Here is a 23,221-nt window from a genome sequence, read left to right on the forward strand (position 1 = left end):
CGAATCTAGAAGCGCTCTGACTAGGAGTTCTCTCCCGTGGTGATCGGTGATTAGAAGGTTTACTGTTTCCAAAGAACCGTATCTTGCTTCGCTACGATTGGAAGGCTGGTTTCAGAGGAATTTCCTAATCCAAAGGTTCCAATGGTTGTAGACGGGTTGTGTTGAGGAGCTGTGGAATTGGAAGCCACAGCTGCGTCTTGAGTGTGGTCCGGTGCACCTGGGTCGTGCAGCAGCGTGTGGTGCTTCGCTTGGCATATTCTGCAGGAGAACTTCGATCTGCAGGCACGCGCTTGGTGATTTTGGCGGAAGCAATTCCAGCACAGGCTTCGTTGGGTGACCAGCTCGCGACGCTGGATCACTGCAAGCTTAGTAAATGCTGGACATTCGTATAACAGGTGCTGCTTCGAGCATGACGGACACTGCGGTGTGTACGTCCTTGTTTCCGATGTGGCTGCGTTTGCGATGAACTTAACTGATTGGGATTTCTTCTGACTAGCGCCGGCCACCTTGACATTGCCGGTTTGACGGTGCTGCAAGTCACTTGCGAAAGACTTCAGCATGCGAACGTGGTTGTTCAGGAACTCTATCAACTCCTCGTAGGTCACCACCTCCTTCTTGCTTGAGTCCTGTTCCCAAGCACGTAGGGTAGCGTAATCCAGTTTGTCGCTGAGAATAAATACGAGCGGTGTATCCCACTGGTTGATCGGCTCTCCAAGCTTCTCCAGGGCTTTGACATGTCGCTGGAAGTCGTCAACCAACGTGTTCAAATGTTGTGCTGATTCGCCTTCCATTGATGGCAACTCGTACAGTCTTCGGAATAGGGTTTTTCTCAGCGAGCGTTTGTTGTCGTACTTCTTTAAGAGTTCCTCCCAGGTCGGCGCGTACTTATCTGCTTGAATCTCAACAGTCTCGAATTGTTTTCTGGCGGGATCCTCTAACGATTGTAGCAGGTATTGTAGCTTGTTGACTACGGGGATGTCCTCGTTGATGTGAATCATGGAAACAAAGTTGTCTCGGAATGAAATCCATCTTGATTCGTCTCCATTGAACTTGGGTAGATCAATCTTGGGCAGCCTGTGATGGAATGTTGACGGTCCTTGTGAATGAGTAAAGCTGGAGTTCAACGAAGTATCCGCATGCGCTGTGTGGTGATCTGCCTTGGAGAGCAGGAAACCTTTGGCTTCACAAAAAGCATCCTCGAATTCGCACCGCACCGCTAGATGTGCTTTGAAGGTTTCCGGTTTGTCCAGCTGCTCGATTTCCGACTGCACGGAAAGGAATTCCTTGTAGGTCCTGTTCAACGTCTCTAGTCGCACCGGTATTTGGATAACATGCTTTTCGTGATCGTATGCAGCCACAAATTTCTCAACCAACTCTCGTGTAGCCACAAGTCGCTCTCGCTTTTGCAGCAGATCAACCAGCTTTTTATCCGCCTTGGTTGTCATCTCCACACTCCACTCTACTCACTCACCAAACGAAACGAAACGCGAAACGATTGCGGCGGAAATACCACTTACCGTCGCGCGTGCGTGGTATTCTACGCGTACGCGAACGAAAACGATCGAAAGGGACACAAATCAAAACGTGTTTCCAGCGGTGGTGAGCCCTTTTCGCGATCCGCGAATCCGCTAAACGCCACCACCCAAACGCAAAGTCTCGAGTTTCCTCCTAGAGACAGATTTTTTGTTGAAATTTATCCAACCACCAAAACTTGGCGTGCCCACTTTTGTTTGCGTCACTGTAAGTGCATTCCTTGAGTACTTGCCCACTTTTGCTTTACTTGCCCACTTTTCGCTCTCTGTGCCTCTCTCAGTGAATCAAGAGCACAGCGCGTAGAATTTGAGCTGCGTTTGTCGCTAATTCGTAGAATTATGCTCTTTTGCCTTATGCTTTCACTTTGCCAAACATGCGATTTTGTCATGCAATTCATCCACCATTTGCAACCAGCCAAATTAGTGCAAATGTGGGAACCCGTCAACGGTAGTAGTACTAGATCGAGTGCCTCACCTTTTGTGGTCAAGTTCCATTGACTTCTTACCAACACCGCTACAGCGCTATCCGTATTTCGTACTGTCCTGGTTCTCGTATTGATCTTCTGTCTAGGCTACTTTTTACCAATTCTGCTTCACACGGTAGAGATACAGATTCTCCCAACTGAGAGATATCAGCGAGGATGATGATACCGTGTAGTAGAGCAACTTCGGTATTTTGCATGCAGCTAATTTTTGTGTGTTTAGTTCATAAGTAAATTCAATTAACTAACCCTAAATGTGAGTGTGTGTTTGTGTGTCTTCGAATGCATTCTGTGTAAATTGTGTGCTAAAACTAATTCGACCTATTTACATCTGTACAACACCTTCATGGTCAGTTCAGATCTGACCAGAGGGTATGATAGGGTATTTTAATCATTAGTGGACCCCCTAGTAGAGCCGAAGCACATTTTTCACAAATTTTCAATATTTTAAGCCTTTTTTCATAACCCTTTGTACAAAACATTGAAAACTGAAGTCTTTTGAACAATTTTGACTATTTGTTTCATCAGTTTATTTGTTTTTGAGCAGAAAAATAGTCATTTGAAAAAAAAAGTTTTTTCTGCCTGTTATGGACCCCCTTTTCCTACAGTGGGCCCGGTTCCACTATAGGCAAACTGTTATTTTTATACCAAATTTAACCGATATTTGATGTTTTGATGCATGGTGTAGGTCTAATGATAGATATAATGAATAATAGATCGATTTTGCTCACTTTTTATCATATGCAAACATGTTTTGTTAACAAATTTGGCTTTAAACAGCGAAAACACCTAACAGACATTTAAACACATTTATTTCCGAAAAAGATCAGAGAAAACGTTTCAAAAACTACTGTAAAAATAAAAATAATTAAAAAAAGTAATTTTGATGCAATTTTTTCATATTAATTACATAAATGGTTGACCGAAACTGAACAATAGATTTGTTTAAAGTTACTGATAAATCCACGCATCATTATTTAAAAAAAGTTTTGTTCTTGATTTATTATTATAAAATATCATGTTAAACTGCAATTATGATGCTTCAGTTAAGAGTCAGTATTTGTAAATTATGCTCGGTTTGTTCTAGAGGTCGTATCGAGGTGCTCCGATTTGGATGAAACTTTCAGCGTTTGTTTGTCTATACATGAGATGAACTCATGCCAAATATGAGCCCTCTACGACAAAGGGAAGTGGGGTAAAACGGGCTTCGAAGTTTGAGGACCAAAAAACCTAAAAAATCTTAAAATTGCTCGTATTTCCGTAAAACTTCATCAATTCCAACTCTCATAGATGCATTTAAAAGGTCTTTCGAAGCACTTTAAAATGGGCCATAGACATCCAGGATCGGTTTGACTTTTTCTGATAGCTTTTGCAAACCCATACTCCTATAGGTCAAAAGATAGATAATTTCATGGACTATAAGCCTACGGTATTAACTTTTTGGCCAATCGCAGTTTTTCTCATAGTTTTTCGATTTTTCTACAAGAAACATTTTACAACGTTAGTTTTTGCCCTGTAGGCCTCCATAGCGGCACTTTTTGGTCTCAATTTTGTGTCATATTCGGAATCCTCGGAAAATTTCGCGTTAGTTAGAAGTATTGGATTGGTAAATTTGGTTTGAAAAATAATTAAATAAAACATTTGTGTAAAAAGAAATAGATCTTTTTTACTCTGTGATCAATACGTCAAATGCTGTGTCAAGTAGGCGAAAACCTGTTTTACCCCTAATCAAACAAATTGTTAAAAAATATTTTAATTCATTCTAAATGGCAATTTTTCCAATCAAATTTACCACTCCAATACTTCTAACTTACGTGAAATTTACCGAGGTATCCGGATATGATAAAATTGAGAGGCCTACAGGGCAAAAACTAACGTTGTAAAATGTTTGTTGTAGAAAAATCGAAAAACTATGAGAAAAACTGCGATTGGCCAAAAAGTTAATACCGTAGGCTTATAGTCCATGAAATTACCTATCTTTTGACCTATGGGAGTATGGGTGTTGGAAGCTGTTGCAAAAAGATATTAAGGTTTAAAAAAAATCAATTTTAAACAGTAATTTGCAAAAACTATGAGAAAAAGTCAAGCCGATCCTGGATGTCTATGGCCCATTTTGAAGTGCTTCAAAAGACCTTTCAAATGCATCTACGACAGTTGGAATTGATGAAGTTTTACGGAAATGCGAGTAATTTTAAGATTTTTTAAGTTTTTTGGACCTCAAACTTCGAAGCCCGTTTTACCCCACTTCCCTTTGTCGTAGAGGACTCATATTTAGCGTGAGTTCATCTCATGTATAGACAAACAAACGCTGAAAGTTTCAACCAAATCGGAGCACCTCGATACGACCTGTTACACATTAGTGAAAAACTCGCTCTTAAGTACAATTGACTATAGTTTTGATTAATTATATTTTTTTACGGCTTCATCATTTTTGTTACTTTTAACATGAAAACAGCCTTATTTATACTCGTAATTGAAAAAATTATGCGTTTAGGATGATAACAACAAGCATTTATTGTTTGTTTAAGAGAAAATTTTGCCTAAATACAAAGTTTTCTTCATTTTTGAAGGTTTAATAAACATGGGTCTACTTTTGGAAAAGTTTGGATTTTCGTTGTCCTATATGGGCCCCCCTTTTTTTGCTCGAAAATGAGCAGTTCTTCGCTTTATTTTAGTAAAGTTCCTTAAACTTACATTATTTCGACTTGCTGAAGTTAAATAATCAGTCAAAAAATGATTGGATAGTTAATTCAATCATAAAATATAAATGCAGTTTTGTTGTGAAAATGCTAGTGGCCATGGCTGATTTCAGATATCGAACTCAAAACACTTATTTTGGTGAAAAGGACAATTCAATATCAGTCAACATTGATTTAAATGATGCTGAACATGCCAAATAAAAGATTTGTAGACAACAGCACGCTTGAAATTGTGATTTTTTTGAATTTTTCATCAAAAACCCTTCAGAGGGTCCACTATAAGAAAGGGGTCCACTAATGGATAACGTATACGAGATTACAGTGATATGATTTGTACGAATGATTTTAAACCGTTCAATTGTTTAACCATTATTATTCAATTGTGATACATGTCGGTTGGAAGGCAAATGATTAATAGTTTCCAAAATATTGCCGGCTAGAAAATGAGGTATGCCTCAAAATTTTCATTCATTGCATGGCCATATCTCATTCCCGCCTTATCCTGCTGGCCTTCAATCGGATGGAGAAGTAAAACGTCGGTCCATTTGCGTAAAAAGGTTTTGAGTGACTCACTACACATAACCTTCGGGCGCCTAGAAATGAGCAGAAACTTGCAACAGAGACCATAAAAGTGGATTTCCTGACAGACGGACGGGGCCGACAACAGCCCGAAAACCGCCTGACGGGCGACTTTGTTTTTTAGATTGTCCTGCCATTGCACAGTGTTCGGAATGGCAAAATTAAGTGGAATAAATTGATAACTCCTTTATTTGACGTCCTAGCCAAATGGTGTCTTGCGAAGAGTTGCTGTACTTGATAAGGGCTATCTTTTGAACTTATTGACATACAGGGTGACGACCTTCCAGGGTGTCAACCAAAAAGTAACTTTGTTGGATGACGTTGTAGGGCTTTGGTGTCTTCGGCAAAGTTGTAGAGCAGAAAATTTTATGAAAGTTTGTCGAAGGCGCTAAATTTGTAGCTTTTAATCTACTCGAGATATACGCCATTTTAGCAAAAAATGGTCCAAAAAGCACTTTTTTGGTGATAACTCAAAATGTTTGCATTTTAGCGGCCTACTTTGTTTTGAAGAGTTGCTTATAATATAAAATTACACATCTTTGCCCAAGACAGCAAAATGTTTTGAGCCTTTATTGAGGAGTTATAATCATTTTTAAGTGAATTTGAGCCTATTATCAAGTTGCTATGTTTTCAAAATGGCGCATTTTGGCGCAAAACCAAACAAGGCACCTGAAAGTACACACTTTCAACTACATTTTCTTAAAATATCTCCGTGTCTATCGGTGTCTATTTTTAGATAAATCAATTTGAATTTGACGGTTTTTAATCAATTTATTTATAATTTTTAAGCAAAATCTTATTGAAAACGTGGTAATAATCGGTAAATTGAAGGGTAAATTGATCGATTTTTATGGAAAATACATTGTCTATGCTTAAAATTATGACACACATTCTAAAATTATGAATAAAATCATGTTTAGCCCAAAAATAATGTAAGTTAAAATTTTAAATAATTGTTCGTATTTAAAATTCAATATTTCCTTTTATATTTGGTCACTTTAGTAAGGTCGTCGTTTTTTCAATAAACAATGTATTTTCCGTAAAAATCGATTAATTTACCCTTCAATTTACCGATTATTACCACGTTTTCAATAAGATTTTGCTTAAAAATTATAAATAAATTGATTAAAAACCGTCAAATTCAAATTGATTTATCTAAAAATAGACACCGATAGACACGGAGATATTTTCAGGAAATGTAGTTGAAAGTGTGTACTTTCAGGTGCATTGTTGGGTTTTGCGCCAAAATGTGCCATTTTGAAAACATAGCAACTTGAAAATAGGCTCAAAAGCACTTAAAAATGGTTATAACTCCTCAATAAAGGCTCAAAAAATTTTGCTGTCTTCGGCAAAGATGTGTAATTTTATGTTATAAGCAACTCTTCAGAACATAGTAGTCCGCTAAAATGCAAACATTTTGAGTTATCACCAAAAAAGTGCTTTTTTGGACCATTTTTGTAAAAATGGCGTATATCTCGAGTAGATTAAGAGCTACAAATTTGGCCCCTTCGACAAACTTTCATAAAATTTTCTGCTCTACAACTTTGCAGAAGACACCAAAGCCCTACAACGTCATCCAACAAAGTTACTTTTTGGTTGACACCCTGTAAGCTCGTCACCCTGTATGTCAATAAGTTCAAAAGATAGCCCTTATCAAGTACAGCAACTCTTTGGAAGACACCATTTGGCTAAGACGTCAAATGAAGGAGTTATTAATTTATTCCACTTAATTTTGCAATTCCGAACACTGTGCATTGTTGGACGCTTATGTTTCGGATTTTTGTGGTAATTAAGTGTAAATACAAGTAATTTTATTTGCAAACAAGTCCAACTTTATTTTTTCTGGATAAATACTGATCTTTACAGTTTTTGTTGTCGTCTTCGGCTTACTTTTGCTTGCCAATATTGGTACAGACTAGCAGGTACAGTTTGTCTTCGTCTAAAAGAAAAGAAGTTTCAGTAAAATATTACAACGAACAAATATAATCTGAATTTATTTACCACTTCCTCTACCGCCTCGTCGGTTATCGGCACAGACTGATGTCCTCTTGGAAAGATCTTCACTTTGCTGAGTTCGTTTTCGCACTTTTTCATACGATTTTTTCAGTTCGACTGAAAAAATTGTAAACATCAATATTATTTTAAAGCAAAATCTTTACGTATGAAAAAGTGCGAAAACGAACTGAGCAAAGTGCGATTTTCATGGTACGTTCGTTTGAACAGCCAGTGTGGCACTGAGTGCCGCACTCGTCGGTGTCAGTTTTGGTTCAATCGAACGTCATCTGTCAGTGTGCTTGGAACTCGCATGAAACTGAAAAAATATTCGCGATTGCCGTTCAAAAGCCAAACGACATGCGACACCTAGTGTTGAGTAGCAGAACAGAGCGAAGAATGTCGATTGAAATTTCAGCCCTTTGAGGTTATGTATGCGAATTCTGATTTGTTAAATTCCAGCGTTCAAAACAACTTTTGAGCAAAAATTCGAGCTGATACTTTGTTAACTTTTGATGCTCTATCATTTTAAACAATATTATTTTTTCAAAATTATTTTTTTTTCAAAATTTTGTTATTGCGTTAATTGATAGAGGGCAAAAAGTTTACACTCGTACTGCTTGAATTTTTTCTCAAAAGTTGTTCTAAGAGCTGTAAAATCAATTTTAAGTTTGCATTCCTATGTAACCGAACAGCGAAAATTTGAATCGTCATTCTTCGATGCTTTGCGCCATCTGTCGGAATTTTTGAGCTTTTAATCGCGAATTAAAAGCTCAAAAATTCCGACAGATGGCGCAAAGCATCGAAGAATGACGATTCAAATTTTCGCTGTTCGGTTACATAGGAATGCAAACTTAAAATTGAATTTACAGCTCTTAGAACAACTTTTGAAAAGAAAAATCAAGTAGTACGAGTGTAAACTTTTTGCCCTCTATAAATTAACGCAATAGAAAACATTTGAAAAAAAAAAATATTTTGAAAAAATAATATTGTTTGAAATGATAGAGCATCAAAAGTTAACAAAGTATCATCTCGAATTTTTGCTCAAAAGTTGTTTTGAACGTTTGAATTTAACTAAACAGAATTCGCATACATAACCTCAAAGGGCGGAAATTTCAATCAACATTCTTCGCTCTGTTCTGCTACTCAACACTAGGTGTCGCATGTCGTTTGGCTCTTGAACGGCAATTCGCGATCAAAAGCTCAAAAATTCCGACAGGTGGCGCAAAGCATCGAAGAATGACGATTCAAATTTTCGCTGTTCGGTTACATAGGAATGCTAACTAAAAAATTGAATTTACAGCTCATAGAACAACTTTTGAGAAAAAAATCAAGTAGTACGATTGTTAACTCTTTGCCCTCTATAAATTAACGCAATAAAAAAAAAAATTGAAAAAAAATAATTTTGAAAAAATAATGTTGTTTAAAATGATAGAGCATCAAAAGTTAACAAAGTATCAGCTCGAATTTTTGCTCAAAAGTTGTTCTCAACGCTGGAATTTAACAAAACAGAATTCGCATACATAACCTCAAAGGGCGGAAATTTCAATCGACATTCTTCGCTCTGTTCTGCTACTCAACACTAGGTGTCGCTGTCGTTTGGCTCTTGAACGGCAATCGAGTGCGGCACTAGAGTTTCAATTCCAAGATGGCGGCGAAACTCGTGCGGAATTAGCGCGAGTTTCTTCAAAGAAACACTTTGACAGCTCTGAGTGCGGCACTCAGTGTGGAACTAGCCATCAAACGAACGTACCATCAGTTACAGAGCAGGGAAGGCGGAATGGTGCAGGGAAGGTGGAATGTTAACATTAACCTTAACATGTAACTAGGGTGGTCCAAATCCGGGCTTTCTCGGGCCTACCTTAACGATCTTGGCCAGAGTCGAGGATCATAAACTTCAAAAAATATTTGCAGCGGCCTAAAGTGAGAAAGGCAAAACTCGCTGTTTGTAGTGCCAGGTTCGTTGGAATAAGCTTATTTTTTTGCTGGACGTCAGGTTTTTTCCAGCTTATGCCGAAATTAACCAGCAGATTTTGCTGTTTGTTTGGCAGTTTTGATGAAAATTATGTGAACATAGTAAGCGGATGATCATGGGTTCGATTCCCATCTGCTCCAACCTTCCATCGGATGGGGAAGTAAAACGTCGTTCCCGGCCTTGGTTGTTGTTGGACTCACGATACGAAGGTCCTCAGTTCGAATCCCGGGGTGGAATGCAGACGTGCATCAGCACTTTCTTATGCATAAAAAGAGGCTTGAGTGCTTTCCCCATTATCAAGACTCCTAGGTCCGAGGTATAGATGCAATAGATACCACAAAATCTGGTTTGTTTTTTTGTTGTTGTCATCAGCAAAAGAAAACATCAGTATTATTTTAAAGCAAAATCTTTAATTGCATTTAGAATATCACAAAATAAATCATAAAAATATTTCTAAAAAAGTGTCACAGCTCCTTGAGACTTTCGAAAGTCCCGGTGAGAAAGATAAAGATGGCCAGGACAAGAATGAGACTGTTTTTGAGCCACACCATCCAGCATATTTTTCCGTCCTGAGCCAAACCCAGGATAATCTCCAGCACGGGGGGGAAGACCAACGCCAGAGCTGTCGAACAGAGAGCACCGATTAAGGAGATAAGCGCGCCCACGTTGAGAATGCTTTCGGCCACGATAACTGTGGGAATAAAGATGATGGATTAGAATAAGGGTGGCGAAAAAAGGAATCAAACAGGACTTACAAGTGACCAGGACCATCACCAGCCGGAAGACCAACTCAACCCGCACGGGGTGTGTCTTGCTGTAGCCGATCTTCGCGTGCACCGACGGCAGCATGATCTGGATCGCAACGAAGAACTGTAGCGCGTAGCCGAGTAGGATCCCCAGCGAGACCATGACCTTCACGCTCTGGGCCAGAATGTCCCCGGGTGGCAGGTTCAACGTCAGGCTACTTTTTACGTTGTCACCCCACTTAAGATAACCTAGAAAACCCAGCACGGTGAAGATAACCGTTACGATGGCCATTCCCACGTTCAACACGCCCAGCGGACGTCCAAAATCCGACGGCTTTCGCATGGCGTTATGCAGCGGAAGGACCAGTGCTATTCCTTCGAACGCGAAGATTGCAGTTCCAAAGTACAGCGGAAGTTGACGCCAGCTGGAGAAGTATTCCCGTTCGCTGAGCGAGGGCAAGTCGCGGACGGCGTACGACGCCGTTATGCAGATTCCTAGCATCATGCAGATGTTTGCGAGGGTCATGCACCAGGCGAGGTATTTGAGGTTCCGGATGAGCGTGGGCAGCAGGATTGGCACAAAGATTATCGCCATGTGGACGCGGATGTCCAGGACGACGCCGTAATAGTCGTAGATCTGGGAAGAGAAAAGGTAAATGTGAGGACTTGGATGTTTTAGATGAATGTGTATAAAACATATTGCATAAGTTTGATGATCCAATATTCAGATTATCCTAAATTTGAAACTTTGGATAATCAAATGTTGCTAAATTTCTTTTTTTTCTTAATTTGATTTGTCTTCTTAAAGTCGAATCGCCGCCATCTTGGCCCTCATCTTGGATAAAAAATCCAAACTTAAGAGCATTTTTAAAGTCTTGTTTGAGTTCAACATTAACCAAAAAAGAAAACGTTTTTTGTGATTTGGTAATTGAGCAATGCTCTACGGAATCGGTATTTTTTCCAATTTTAATTCTTGTATTTTTCAATCCGGCTGAAACTTTTTTGGCACCTTCAGTATGCCCAAAGAATCCATTTGGATCATTAGTTTGTCCATATAATTTTTTATACAAATTTGACAGCTGTACATTACAAAAAAATTACTACACTGGAACAAAAATTATGCACTGCAAATTATTTTTGAATGATTTTTAATTTAACTTGATTTGCAAAAAAAAAAACTTTTTTTTAATTTTTTTTATTTTTTGATAAGTTTTAGGGGACATAGTTTTAGGGGACATAAAATATAATAACTTTTCAGAAATTTGCAGAACGAGCAAAAAATCGTTGACCGAGTTATGAATTTTTGAATCAAAACTATTTTTTTCAATAAATCGAAATATTGGTCGCAAAAATTTGTCAGCTTAATTTTCTGATGTAAAATCAAATTTGCAATCAAAAAGCACTTTAGTGAAATTTTGAAAACCGTACCGTTTTCAAGCTATAGCTATTTTTACGTAACTTTTTTGAAAATAGTCGTATTCATTTGTTTTTTTTTTTTAAATTAGTACTCATGTTTGCCCACTTTTGGAAAAAATATTTTTAAAACGCTGAAAAAAATCTCTAAATTTTGCTTTTTTGAACTTTGTTGATACGACCCGTAGATGCTGAGATATGGCCATGCAATGATTTAGCAACGCGCCATTTTCTAATGCTATATCTCAGAGACTAATGGTCCGATTTTCAATATTAAAATATGAAACATTCGTGAAATTCTTTTCGAAAAAGTATTTTTTTTTCAAGACTAACATTTTAAAAAAGACCAAACATTCAATATTACGCCCTTTTGAAATGTCAGTCTTCATTTAAGAAATAATAATATTGTTTTCAAAAAGTTCAGAAAATTTCACGAATGTTTCATATTCTAACATTGAAAATCGGACAATTTTTTGCTGAGATATCGACATTGGAAAATGGTGGGTTGTTTGGGTGAGACTTGGAAAACAACAATTTTCCTGTTTTCAAATCTTTGCATGACAATATCTCAGCAACTAAGGTCGTATCAACAAAGTTCAAAGAAAGCAAAATATAGAAAATTTTCTCAGCTATTCAAACATATTTTTTTCAAGAGTGGGCAAACATGAGCACTTGTTAAAAAAAATTAAAAACTGCGTCTTTATCAAAATGTCACTGATGTGCTTTTGATTGCATGTTCGATTTTATATTATAAAATGAAGTTTCAATTTATTGAAAAATTCAGTGTAGATTCAAAATTCATAACTCGGTCAACGATTTTTGCCCGTTCCGGAAATTTCTGAAAAGTTGGCATATGATGTCCCTAAAACATATCAGAAAATCAAAAAAAAAAAAAAATGTTATTTGCAAATCAAGTTTCAGAGACAAAAAATGAAATTAAAAATCATCAAAATGTTTTTACCGTGTATCATTTTTTTTAGTGTGGTTCTCCTTATCCATACCAACAACTTTGCTGGCGACACCAAAGCGATCAAAAAATTACTTCAAAAGATACAGATTTTTGAATTTTCATAAATGATTTTTGTATGGACAGCTGCCAAATTTGTATGGAAAATTATATGGACAAACTAATGATGCAAAGTGGCTTCTTTGAGCATACCGAAGGCACCAACAAGTTTCAGCCGGATTAAAAAATACAAACAAAATCGAATGACCGAAATCTCAGAGAATTACTCAATTGTAGAATGAATTCTTAAATGAAGAATCGCAATAAAGGAGAAAATTGTGACGTCAGAAATGAACTCAAATCACTCAAAGTTCATTTTGTGAGTGACTTTAACATTTTGGCCTAGTTTGACAGCTACCTCGTTCCCAGGTTTTCTGTGGGAGAGAAAAGGAGGCGAATACTTTAAGAAAATCATACCTGTCAAAATTCCTAGCCTCAAAATTTTGTCGCGAGTTGCTTTTCTCCTCTATAGTCTTAACTTGCTTACCTGCTTCAAGTTATTACTGATGAACCCAAAGTAAACGGTACAAAAGCCCAGTTGAGTGATGCAGATGAACACGTTAACGGCCATCTTCATGTACTTGGCCAATCGGCGCGTCCTCTGGGGTCCATGCTCGAAGCACAGCTCTACCGTTTCCGCAAAGTCCGGAAGCTGTTTGGCGTTCGGCAGCTTGGCCTTAACCTTGGCCGCGCAGTTTAGCTTAAATTTAGAACGAGAGGAAATGTTATTTATAGCCGGATCGTGATTGATACAATGTAAACTCCACAGATAAACTGACAACTTTTTTTTGTTTTTTTGTCTGTGCTAGACACACTCACCAGTAAATGTTGGCTGTGAATGCAGGTGATTCCGAGCAGGACCGTCAGAATCGGTGCCGCCACGATGCCACCGTTGAAGAAGGCCTGTCCCATGGCGTACAGGCCGGGCCCGACGTTACCCTTGAAGATGTGCATTGTGGTCTCCAGGTAGGACGTGGGATGATCGGAATCGATACCGTGGCCGCCACCTCCACCACCACCACCACCTCCGTCGGAATCTTTGCCATCTTTTCCGTTGGTGACACCAACCTCGGAGTCGTTCATCTCAAACGCCGGGTTACTTTGTCCGTTGGTGCCATTTTTGCCAAGTGGTTCCGAGCTGGATGGTGGCTTTTTGGAGGGATCGATTAGGCCGGGCATTGCGCTTTGTGGGTGGGACGGCTGGAAATGTAGAGCAATAAATGTAATACCATTTAGTCTGTTTCAATTAGTCAACATCAGTTTAGTGGATAAGCATCGTGAGCTACTGTTTGCGATACATAGTACAGCGCACTCGATTCATTGAATGAGCCATAGTAGATTATTTTAGTCGTAATATCACACGCGCAGTATACTTGAATGAATGGTTGATTTATCTTTAGACTGGTTTTACTACAAATCAGCACAGCTTTGCTGATACACGTGAATAGCAGGGGGATTTTTTTTTCATTGACTTGGTCAGCTAGAAATACGACTTTTTAATACATCTTGTAACAAATTCACAACTGGGTCGAAGAAATTTATGAAGAAGCGATAGTCATGATAAAAATTTCAAAATCTATAAAAAATATGTTAGCAATAATTAAAATGGTGAGTAGATTAGATTGTGCGAATTTCCAAAGGTTCCATACATACATTTATTTAAAATATATCTTCTCAGACGTCATAAATTTGAAACATCAAAGATCAGAATCAAATTATGCGCTCTACAGCAATGCCTTGGCGTTCTCGATTGCGCGATTTCTATTCGAAACTAAGTGTCCAAAGGCTTGATTGTTGAGGCAATTGCAAACCTCTTTTTACACCTTAGCTTCCATCCATCCCGGGATTCGAACTGACGACCTCTGGATTGTGAGTCCCAGCGACTCCACCGAGGCAGGACCCAGGGAGACGACTCCTACACCTGGACTGAACTAACGACCTAACCCTTTAGGTTAGACCAGGGCCAACATTTACTTCCCCATCCGACGGAAGGTGTGGTCAGACAATAAATCTCGTCTCAAAAAATGCCACCGGGACCATTTGGGATCGAACCCAAGCCGACTGGGTGAGAGGCAACCACGCTTACCCCTACACCACGTTCCCGGACATCAAAGATCTGGCATATTTTAAAGGAAATTTTTGGCTTTGATCCTAACGGAAAAAAATCTATTGAAAATTTGGTTGAAATTCCGAAAATGAAGACAATGTATCGTCTTTAAGATGAAACGGGACTGTTCAACTCAAATCAATTTCTGAACTCGACAGATTGCTTGCTATCGTTATATTTATCGTTTGCAACAGAACTTGTTGAAGTTGTGCCATTTCCCTTAAAACCAGACGTGCATCGGCACTCAATAGCACTTCACCACATTTTGAGATGATTGCCTTCGAAAACCGGCAGAGTGAATCTTTGCTCACTGTGCATCAAAACAAGCTTTAGTTCGATGCTTTTAATAATCGTTGTTCACTATGCAATTTGGATTAGCAATAAATTAATAGTGATTTGAATATCACAAAAAAATCAATGTGCTATTTAGCACTCAAATAGCACTTCATCACTAAAACTAGCGAATAAGTGAAGATAAAGGTTTCGGTCGTTCAGAACCTCATAGTGAAATGTAAAAAACATACTTTAGGCACAAAACAAATTGATATGGTGCCTTTTCCAAGCCATGGCCTTAAAAAATCTGTCAAGTGCTATTGAGTGCCGATGCGCGTCTGCTTAAAACTACTTTTGAAAACTCGAGTCGTGGTGTCAATATGGCGCTGCCTTCCCGTTTCACATTAAGCCAATCGTTTGTTAACTACACTCAACCCCCCGGTGGTTGGTCACTTTTTCGTTTGTCAGTTTTTTTAGATTGTACCCTGTTGGTTTGACAAAGTCTAACTAAAAAAGTAACTAGGGGAAATTCTCGTATCTTTGGCAGGTTAAGCACTCGCTCCTAACTCCATCCAATTTGCTGATTTTCACCATTTAAACAACTAATTATAGCAAAACTTTTGATAGAAACTTGCTTGCTCACTTGCTATTGAGCTATTTATCACTCGATTTCAATTGAAAACGCTTTTTATGAGCTGTAATTGAATGTCAAAGTGCTGATATGACAACATTAGAGGCACGATGAAATTAGATGCTGTTCTCCTAACTGTCACTTTTTACACGGGACTCACATTTATTATCAAACCAAATGTTTGGTGGGCAGCGAATGACCGAAAGGTTAAAGCTGCCGGAAATAAAGTAATTAACAACAAATGTTTGGTAGAAAGTGTGAGCTCTGTGTAAAGAGGGTGTCAAACCTGTCAAACTAAAAAGTGGCCCCGTTCGTTTGACAACAGTTGGTGTCAAACCATCGGGGTTTCAGTACATTGATTTTAGGCATTTTAGGTGTTAAAATAAATCAAATTTGGGGCCAACGAAAGGAAATAGAGTACTTATTGCGCTTCTTTTTGTTTCGTCGTTCGTTATTTGTCGTGGGTGACTATGATCGACAACGACCAACTTGACAAAATTTCATTTTGTAAAATCATGATAACACGTGATGGTTAGGGGAAGGTGGGGCAAGACGACCATATGGGGCAAGAGGAACAATCGCTCGTAAGGCCGTAATTTTTACAATTTTGATTATTTCCAGTATGAGGAAATGTTGCTAGCAATGCAATTAGCTGATTCTACTACCACATAACCGCCAAAACGACGTAAAAGCCACGGGGCATAAGATTGAATGAAGTTTTTTTCAAAACCTTTGTTTCCTTATAATATCTGGAAAGTACAAAATAAGGCTGAGGGTTCGTTTTAAGGCTCATTTTATCAAAATGCTATTTTTCCTAGATCAGTAGTGTCCCTACCAATGACTTGCACGTATTATAAAGTATGATTTATGTTTTGGTTATTGTTATAGAGAGCTTTTTAAAAATCTTGTTTATGTGGGGCAAGTGTACCATATGGATTTTTATTATGGAAAAAAAAATATGAATTGCTGCAGTAACATATTTTATTGTGAAAAAATACATAAAAGTTCCTAAAAACTGATAAACAATTGTTTAAAAAATTGTCCATACACGATATAACAATATCATGAAAATTTACTATTTATCATCGAAGTAATATTTTTTTTCGTAAGAACGGTCATATTTTTAGCAAAATATTATTTTTAAATCTAAAAATGAAAGAAACGTTTCAAATACATCCTAATCTGATGTATCTAAGTGATAATAGTTCAATTGTTAGTAAATCAGCATGTTTTTTCATGCATTGTTCCTCTTGCCCCAACGGGTTGTTCGTCTTGCCCCACTAGTTGAGTAGAACGTACGAAAAATCAAAAAAATTAAAATCAATTTTTTACATTACAAACAGATTTTTTTAAAAACTTGTTCTATCAAAGTCTCAGTCAAGACCTGGATTAAGATGATTCTAAAAAATCCGACAGATTTTTTAACGTTTTTAATGGTTTATAACGAGCATTTCCTTAGCTTGTTACACTTGCCCCACTTTCCCCTACAAGCAAACCCCATACCATACCCATATATCAAAATTTGTGTATTTGTTTGTGCAACATCTTTGTAGAACATTGTCATACTGTCAAAAATCAACCTTCAATGGTACAAAAACACAAAAAAATGTTTTGTTAAAAAAAAAATGTTTGTGGGTTATTGTTGGTTCAAAAAGTACATCAAATTTCCCTTCAAATGACATGTCTCAAAATTTTTTACAGTTGAGTAACAGAGGTTTACAACTACTTTCACATTGAATTATATAATTATGAAAAATACGTTTTTTCGGATATCGAAAAATGGTCCTCAAAGATGCCATATTGATCAGAATATTAGTTCAAATACACCCATGGTAGACGGCCGAGCAAAATTCAAATTCTCATGTAAAACATGTGCTTCGGCCGTTGCAAATATTTTTCAAAGTTTATGTCGTCGTGCGGTGCGAAAAATCAGTGGGCAAAAATATATTTTTAGAAAACATAAAGGTTTAAAAAATAGGAGATAAAAGTCTAATCAACTGAAAACAATTTAAAATTCCTTTTTCCTGCGTTAAAAATCATATTTAGTATTTCTGGGATCGATTAAAATTATTTTGAATTTCTGTAAAGTTCCATTAAAGAGTACTGCAAAAAGATTATTTTCGGCGAAAAAAAACGCCGATGCTAAAATATTTTGAAACCTAACGATTGCACAACAACCTCCCCCTCGACTTTGGCCAGAGTCAAGAGACATAAACTTTAAAAAATATTTGCAAAGGCCTGCAGGAAAATAATACTCTCAATTGATATCTTCGTTTGTCAGTTTACAAATTTGAAATTTTGATTTGAAATGTCTTTCCTGTAACAAATTTAGCGTTCTTTTATTTCAACGAATCATATTTACGCCCAACTTTGCGTAGTAGACCTGGCCATTAAAAATACTGATCTATTCGAAATGCTTTCAAAAAAAAAAATTACACTGGAGTTGGATTTTTCATTCATCAAATTCCATAATTTGATAAGAAATGATTAATTTGGCATTCGTTTACATCAAACATTCTTAGTCTAAATTACTATCCACACCTTCAGAGTTCATTCATCCATGGAGCGTGAACACTCTGACTCAAGCTAGCTTATAGTAGTGGTGGTAGCGTCGCGGCGCCCAGTTAAAGGTTTAAATTTAGCCAGAAGACAAACTCGTCAATCGTCGCCTCCGCCGCTGTCCAAGCCGGTTCAATTGGCTGATGGCGGCAGCAGACGCGAATAAAAAGAACACAACAAACGCCACGATAAATGGCAAAGACGTGCGTTGCGCAAAAATGTGCACATGTCTCAAGGTGGTTTAGGTGAGGAGGTGTGTAGGAGGACATTTGCTGATTTTTATGTCAAAACTGTTAAATTTACCGTGGCATCATGACACTGCATTTTTTTCTGACTTTAACAAGGTTTTTAAAACTTATTATCCGAAAAAAATCTAGGTAAACACCCACAGAACGCCATCTTGGTGGCTGCCTTGATCATTTCTCTTTCTCTTGGTGCTGAATCATGCCGATCAGATGGTTTTTGGAGGAGAACCGGTTCCACCTGGGATGGTCAATGCATGGCGGTTTTTGCAAATCATTGCAGGGATACCTATACGGACGTATGGAAACGTCTTTTTGGGAGGGACATTGTACCTCCAACTAATGAACTCTACGTGAGAAACGGTTGCATCACAATGATTTGGTGTCAAGCAATGCTGGAAAGTTGAATAGTTTTCGATCATCATGAATCGTTGTTTTAGGCCATATTGGCACGTTTAATTGTTATGACTTACGGTTTTAAGTTTAACAGAGATGTGCACTTCAATCCATGGTTAGAAGAAATAATGCACATAATATTGAACTACCACGTATAATTAAAAAATTGGAAAAACTTCGGATTTGAAAACAATCATAGTACCTAGTTGCATCTACAATAACTTACATGAAAAATAAGGCATGTGATTTTCAGTCTATTTACACCTTAACACGTGTGTTTAAGTGTATCGTGCCGGTACTTGACACATGTAATCAATCCGACTGGTAGCTTGTTTGGACAGTTGCAAACGTGCCTAATCAGAAGATTATGATCACCAGGATGGCTAGAGATGGTCGATTTTTAAGAACATGTTTTTTTTTCGTGCTTAAAACTGGTCTAAAACGTGATTTCCGAGCAAAAAACACGTTTTAGCCCAGCTTTGAGGACGCTGTAACTTTTGACAGGAGCAAAATACACGTGTTTCCAAGAACAAACTTAAGATAAAAAAAATTCGGCAAGTCTGATAGTTGGCACCATGAAAGAAGGGCTCTTTCTAGACATTTTGCGGGGTCCGGCGAAAAATTTCGTTGGGGAATTTTTCTTCAGAAAAATCGACGAAAATCGATGGGATCATGTTAATATCCATCAAATTCCTTATGAATATGCCTCAAGAGACTCTAAATGACATCTGACCAATAATTGGTCTTGAATAAAAAGTTTCCTAACCAAATTAACCAGATTTCTTGCTTTCTTCGAAATAAAGATTATCTTAAACATTTTAGAATCAATCACATTGTAGAGAACAGTTTTCTGAACAATTTCCATAAAAAAGTATCAATTTTGGTACAATATAAGCCGAGATATATCCAATTTCGTAAAATAAAAAGTGACTTTCTCCAAAATATCTGGATTTAATTCCCATTCAAACGATGAATACTGCCTACTGAGATTTTTATGAGATTCTAACAAAATAATTTCCATAAATTTCAACAAAATTTGGTATAAGTTTTATGTTTCAACAACATATTTTCACCCTTTAGGCAGTGTTCATTGTTAAATGGGATTTAAATCCAGATATTTTGGAGAAAGTCACTATTTATTTTATAAAATTGGATATATCTCGGCTTATATTGTTCCAAAATTGATACTTTTTTATGGAAATTGTTCAGAAAACTATTCCCTACAATGTGATTGATTCAAAAATGTTTTAAAATGTCCTAGTGTTATATGGCAGAGGATTAAAAAAAATTGGGAACCTTTTGAATTACAAATAGCTTTTGAATGAAATTCTCTATGTTTAGCAGTGTTTTATGCTCAAATTAGTACCTATCCGGGCAGTCTTTTGCTGTATTTTCATTAAAAAATGTATGAAGAAAAGATATTTATTCGGTCGTATTGAGGGTTCCAGCTTGGATTTTGGAGTAATCTAAAGAAAGCTAGAAATCTGGTAAATTTAATTAGGAAACTTTTTATTATTGGTCAGATATGTCATTTAGAGTTTCTTGAGGCATATTCATAAGAAATTTGATGGATATGAACATGATTTCCATCAATTTTAATCGATTTTTTCTGAATAAATCCTATAAAGTCGAAAAAAAATCTTCAAAAAGAAAAAGTTGCTCTAGACACCCGGACGAAACATTTCGCCGGACCCCGCAAAATGTCGGTAAAGAGCCCTTCTTTCATGGTGCCAAATATCAGACTTGCCGGATTTGTTGTCTTAATGTTCTCGGAAAAAGACACCGTGAGAAAGCACCATTATTTCTTGGAGAAAATTTTAGAGAATTTCTCAATTTTAACGCGATTGAGTAGTTTTAAACCAACTCAATCGCGTTAAAATCAAACAAACTTTGTTCTGATTTGATTTGATAATTTTTAAATGTCCATGTAACGACGACCAGTATAATGATCACTTGATTAAATTCAAAATAGCTTTAAGTGATTACATATACAGTAGTTATTGATAGTAATTCACGAAGCCTGTTCCAAAACTATGTATAAAATCGACGAGTGCTGAAAAAATCGAGTTTTGCAACGAGTAGCAAACTACATTTCTTACAACTCTGGTTTGAAAATAATAACTATTCTTGTCATTTTACAGTGACCAAAATGGCCTACCAATTGTCACCAAAAAATATCAGTGTTCACTCGAAAAAGTTAACTTGGCCGAGCCTTGTTGGATAAATGTACTAAAAACAATTTATGAATAGAAGTTTTCAGTGAAATTTTTGTTTTACCATTTTAGTTTAGCGTTAAGAATGGTTAACTCAATAAAAAAACAGCTTTAAAAAGTATTACTTTTCGATACAAGTGCTAAAAAACTTTTAAGTAGTTACTGTTATTTGTGGTGATGTAGGATGTGATGAAGTAGAACATTTTATCACTCTATAATGACAGCAAAAGTGAGTATTCTCAAAACGGAAATTTGCCAAAATGAAGGTTTATAAAGCTATTATACAACGGCAAAAAAACAAACTCGCACTTTTTGACAGTTTGCCAAAATCGCAAGCTCCCTGTCAACTCAATCAGAATTCTGAAACGGAATTCAATTTGAGCCGTTTGCTAATTCTGCCTCAAATGCAACAACCAGTACGTACACGGAACCGGTTGTTGGACTGGGCTTGTTTACGACAAACTAAAGGAGGTATTAGACTATGACAAACAAACAACCCCGCTCTTTTTGACAGTTTGGTATTTTGTTCGTTTGCCTGCATTTGTTGGCTAAATCATCAGCCTGCATACATTACATTACAAAAGTCCACTTCGGATAACACCGACCAACAAAATTTCTGCGCAGACTCAACTCGAGGAGAAGCATGAAGTTTGGGGTCCCCAGAAACACGAGCACTTTGAATTTTTCAAAGATAGTTAGACAGGGCCGAATGGGTTTTCTCGAATTTCCCTGGAGAATCTCGTTGGAGAAATTACTTTTCCTGAAAAAATATTGTTGCATAAACTTTATGATTTGAAATAGGGGTTGTGAAATATTGAACAACTCGATTAGATTTGATTAATTTTGGGTCACTGAACTCAAATTGGAAGTTTAGAAAAAAAGTATTTTTTTTGTTTTTCGATAACCCAAGTTCCTTTGAAGACCTTTGGAAATCGAAGTTCTAATATTCGACTGGACTTAGCTTACAGCTTAAAATGAAGATACTTTAGCACAAGTATTTCTTGAATTTAACAACAGTCAATGAATTGTTATCAACCAGCTACCCCAATCAAAGTATCATCTCAGGTAACGTACAAGCCATCTTACCTTGCGCACACACGTCGTCCCAACTCTTTATCTCACGTTCTCTGCCGACCACAGCCGATGATCGTGATGATGACGATGATGCCGAACAGACTTTACTCGCCGTATCGTATCTCTCGTGAGCAAACACAAGTTTGTAGACGACGCCAGAGGTTTTTGAACGCGCCACCGCCGCAGGTCGTTAAAGTTTTACCGCCAAAACCTCAAACACCAATTAAACACGCTAAAAGGTTGGCCTTAAGTGAAAGTTCTTTAAACAAGTCCCGCGATACTAAGAGCCGCGATGGTGATCTGCCCAAACAGCTGCCGGATAGTTAGCTGTGGTCCAAACCGGACCACGGACGACACTCGACTGTCGGCTCGCGGATGCCGGCTTCAACGAGCTACCTTCTCCTCCTCTTGAACAAGTCACGGCAGGATTCATCAGACGGGTTGGTGGTTCATTCGTCATAGTAAATGATCCGTTCGATAAAGTGCAGCCGGCGGACGCTTGAGGGAAAGAATGCATGCTGATGAAGGGGGTCGTCCATGGATCAGGCACCTGCTTACTACTACTGCGTTGCTAAGTTCACTGCTAACCAAGCTCGTCCTACTGGTTATGCTCGCCGTTCTCCACGTGGTGATATTAAGGAAGTCGTAAAATGATCCCGTTCGAAAGCAGCACATGCTTGAACACCACGTGGTTCTTGGATGAGCCCCAAATTCTGTTTACAAAACAGCAAAACAACGTTCATTGTAAAGCAGGTCGGTGACGTTTTGGCGCTGCAATGGTTGACCTTCAGGAAGCAGGCGTAGCCAGAACTAAACATCTAAATACAAAAAGTGATAGTAAGTTGCGCGGGTGTACAAGGGAGAAGTAAAACTAAGACGCTAGTACTGCTAGTAGTAGGAGGTACTATAGAAACGTTGGACTTGCTCTCTCAATGATGGTGGATGAGTACGACTTTAGGACGGGATGGGCCTGCAGTCGGAGGGTGGTTCAGCTGCAGAGATGATAATTACCGGATTATGCAAATCCGGTGTGAGATTTCCGAACCATTTAGCGCAGTGACAAACGGGCGAGGTTTGTTTTTGTTTGTTGTTGACGAGGAAGTAACATTGAGTGGAAGAGAAGGACGCCTTATCGAAAGATGATGCTTTTATTTATAGAAAAAATGAGAAATTAACGAAAATAACAGCCATATTTAAGTTTTTTCTCAAAATACAAATTTTGAGGAAAATAAACATTTTTCAAGCGCAAATTCACTCAATTTCAGTTCAAAAAGATTTTTAAGAGCTGTAATTTAACATCAA

At 37.6% G+C, this 23,221-nt stretch overlaps 2 protein-coding genes across 2 annotated transcripts; both read right to left on the minus strand.

The window, feature by feature from the left end:
• Positions 1-59: 59 nt before the first annotated feature.
• Positions 60-1,445, minus strand: LOC119770486. The gene has a single exon (XM_038265476.1). It carries the CDS (start codon positions 1,443-1,445, stop codon positions 60-62), a length of 1,386 nt encoding a protein of 461 aa, XP_038121404.1.
• An 8,204-nt stretch (positions 1,446-9,649) lies between these two features.
• On the minus strand, positions 9,650-22,297 carry LOC6039047 (proton-coupled amino acid transporter 4). Its single transcript, XM_001848673.2, has 5 exons — positions 21,932-22,297; positions 13,244-13,624; positions 12,912-13,124; positions 10,015-10,642; positions 9,650-9,950 (listed from the first exon to the last, which is right to left on the minus strand). The coding sequence occupies exons 2-5, from the start codon at positions 13,601-13,603 to the stop codon at positions 9,724-9,726; spliced, it is 1,428 nt and encodes a 475-aa protein (XP_001848725.2). The 5' UTR covers positions 13,604-13,624; positions 21,932-22,297; the 3' UTR covers positions 9,650-9,723.
• Between the last annotated feature and the right edge of the window lie 924 nt (positions 22,298-23,221).

Source organism: Culex quinquefasciatus, chromosome 1 (genome assembly GCF_015732765.1).
Source record: "Culex quinquefasciatus strain JHB chromosome 1, VPISU_Cqui_1.0_pri_paternal, whole genome shotgun sequence".
In the NCBI taxonomy this organism is placed as follows: domain Eukaryota; kingdom Metazoa; phylum Arthropoda; class Insecta; order Diptera; family Culicidae; genus Culex; species Culex quinquefasciatus.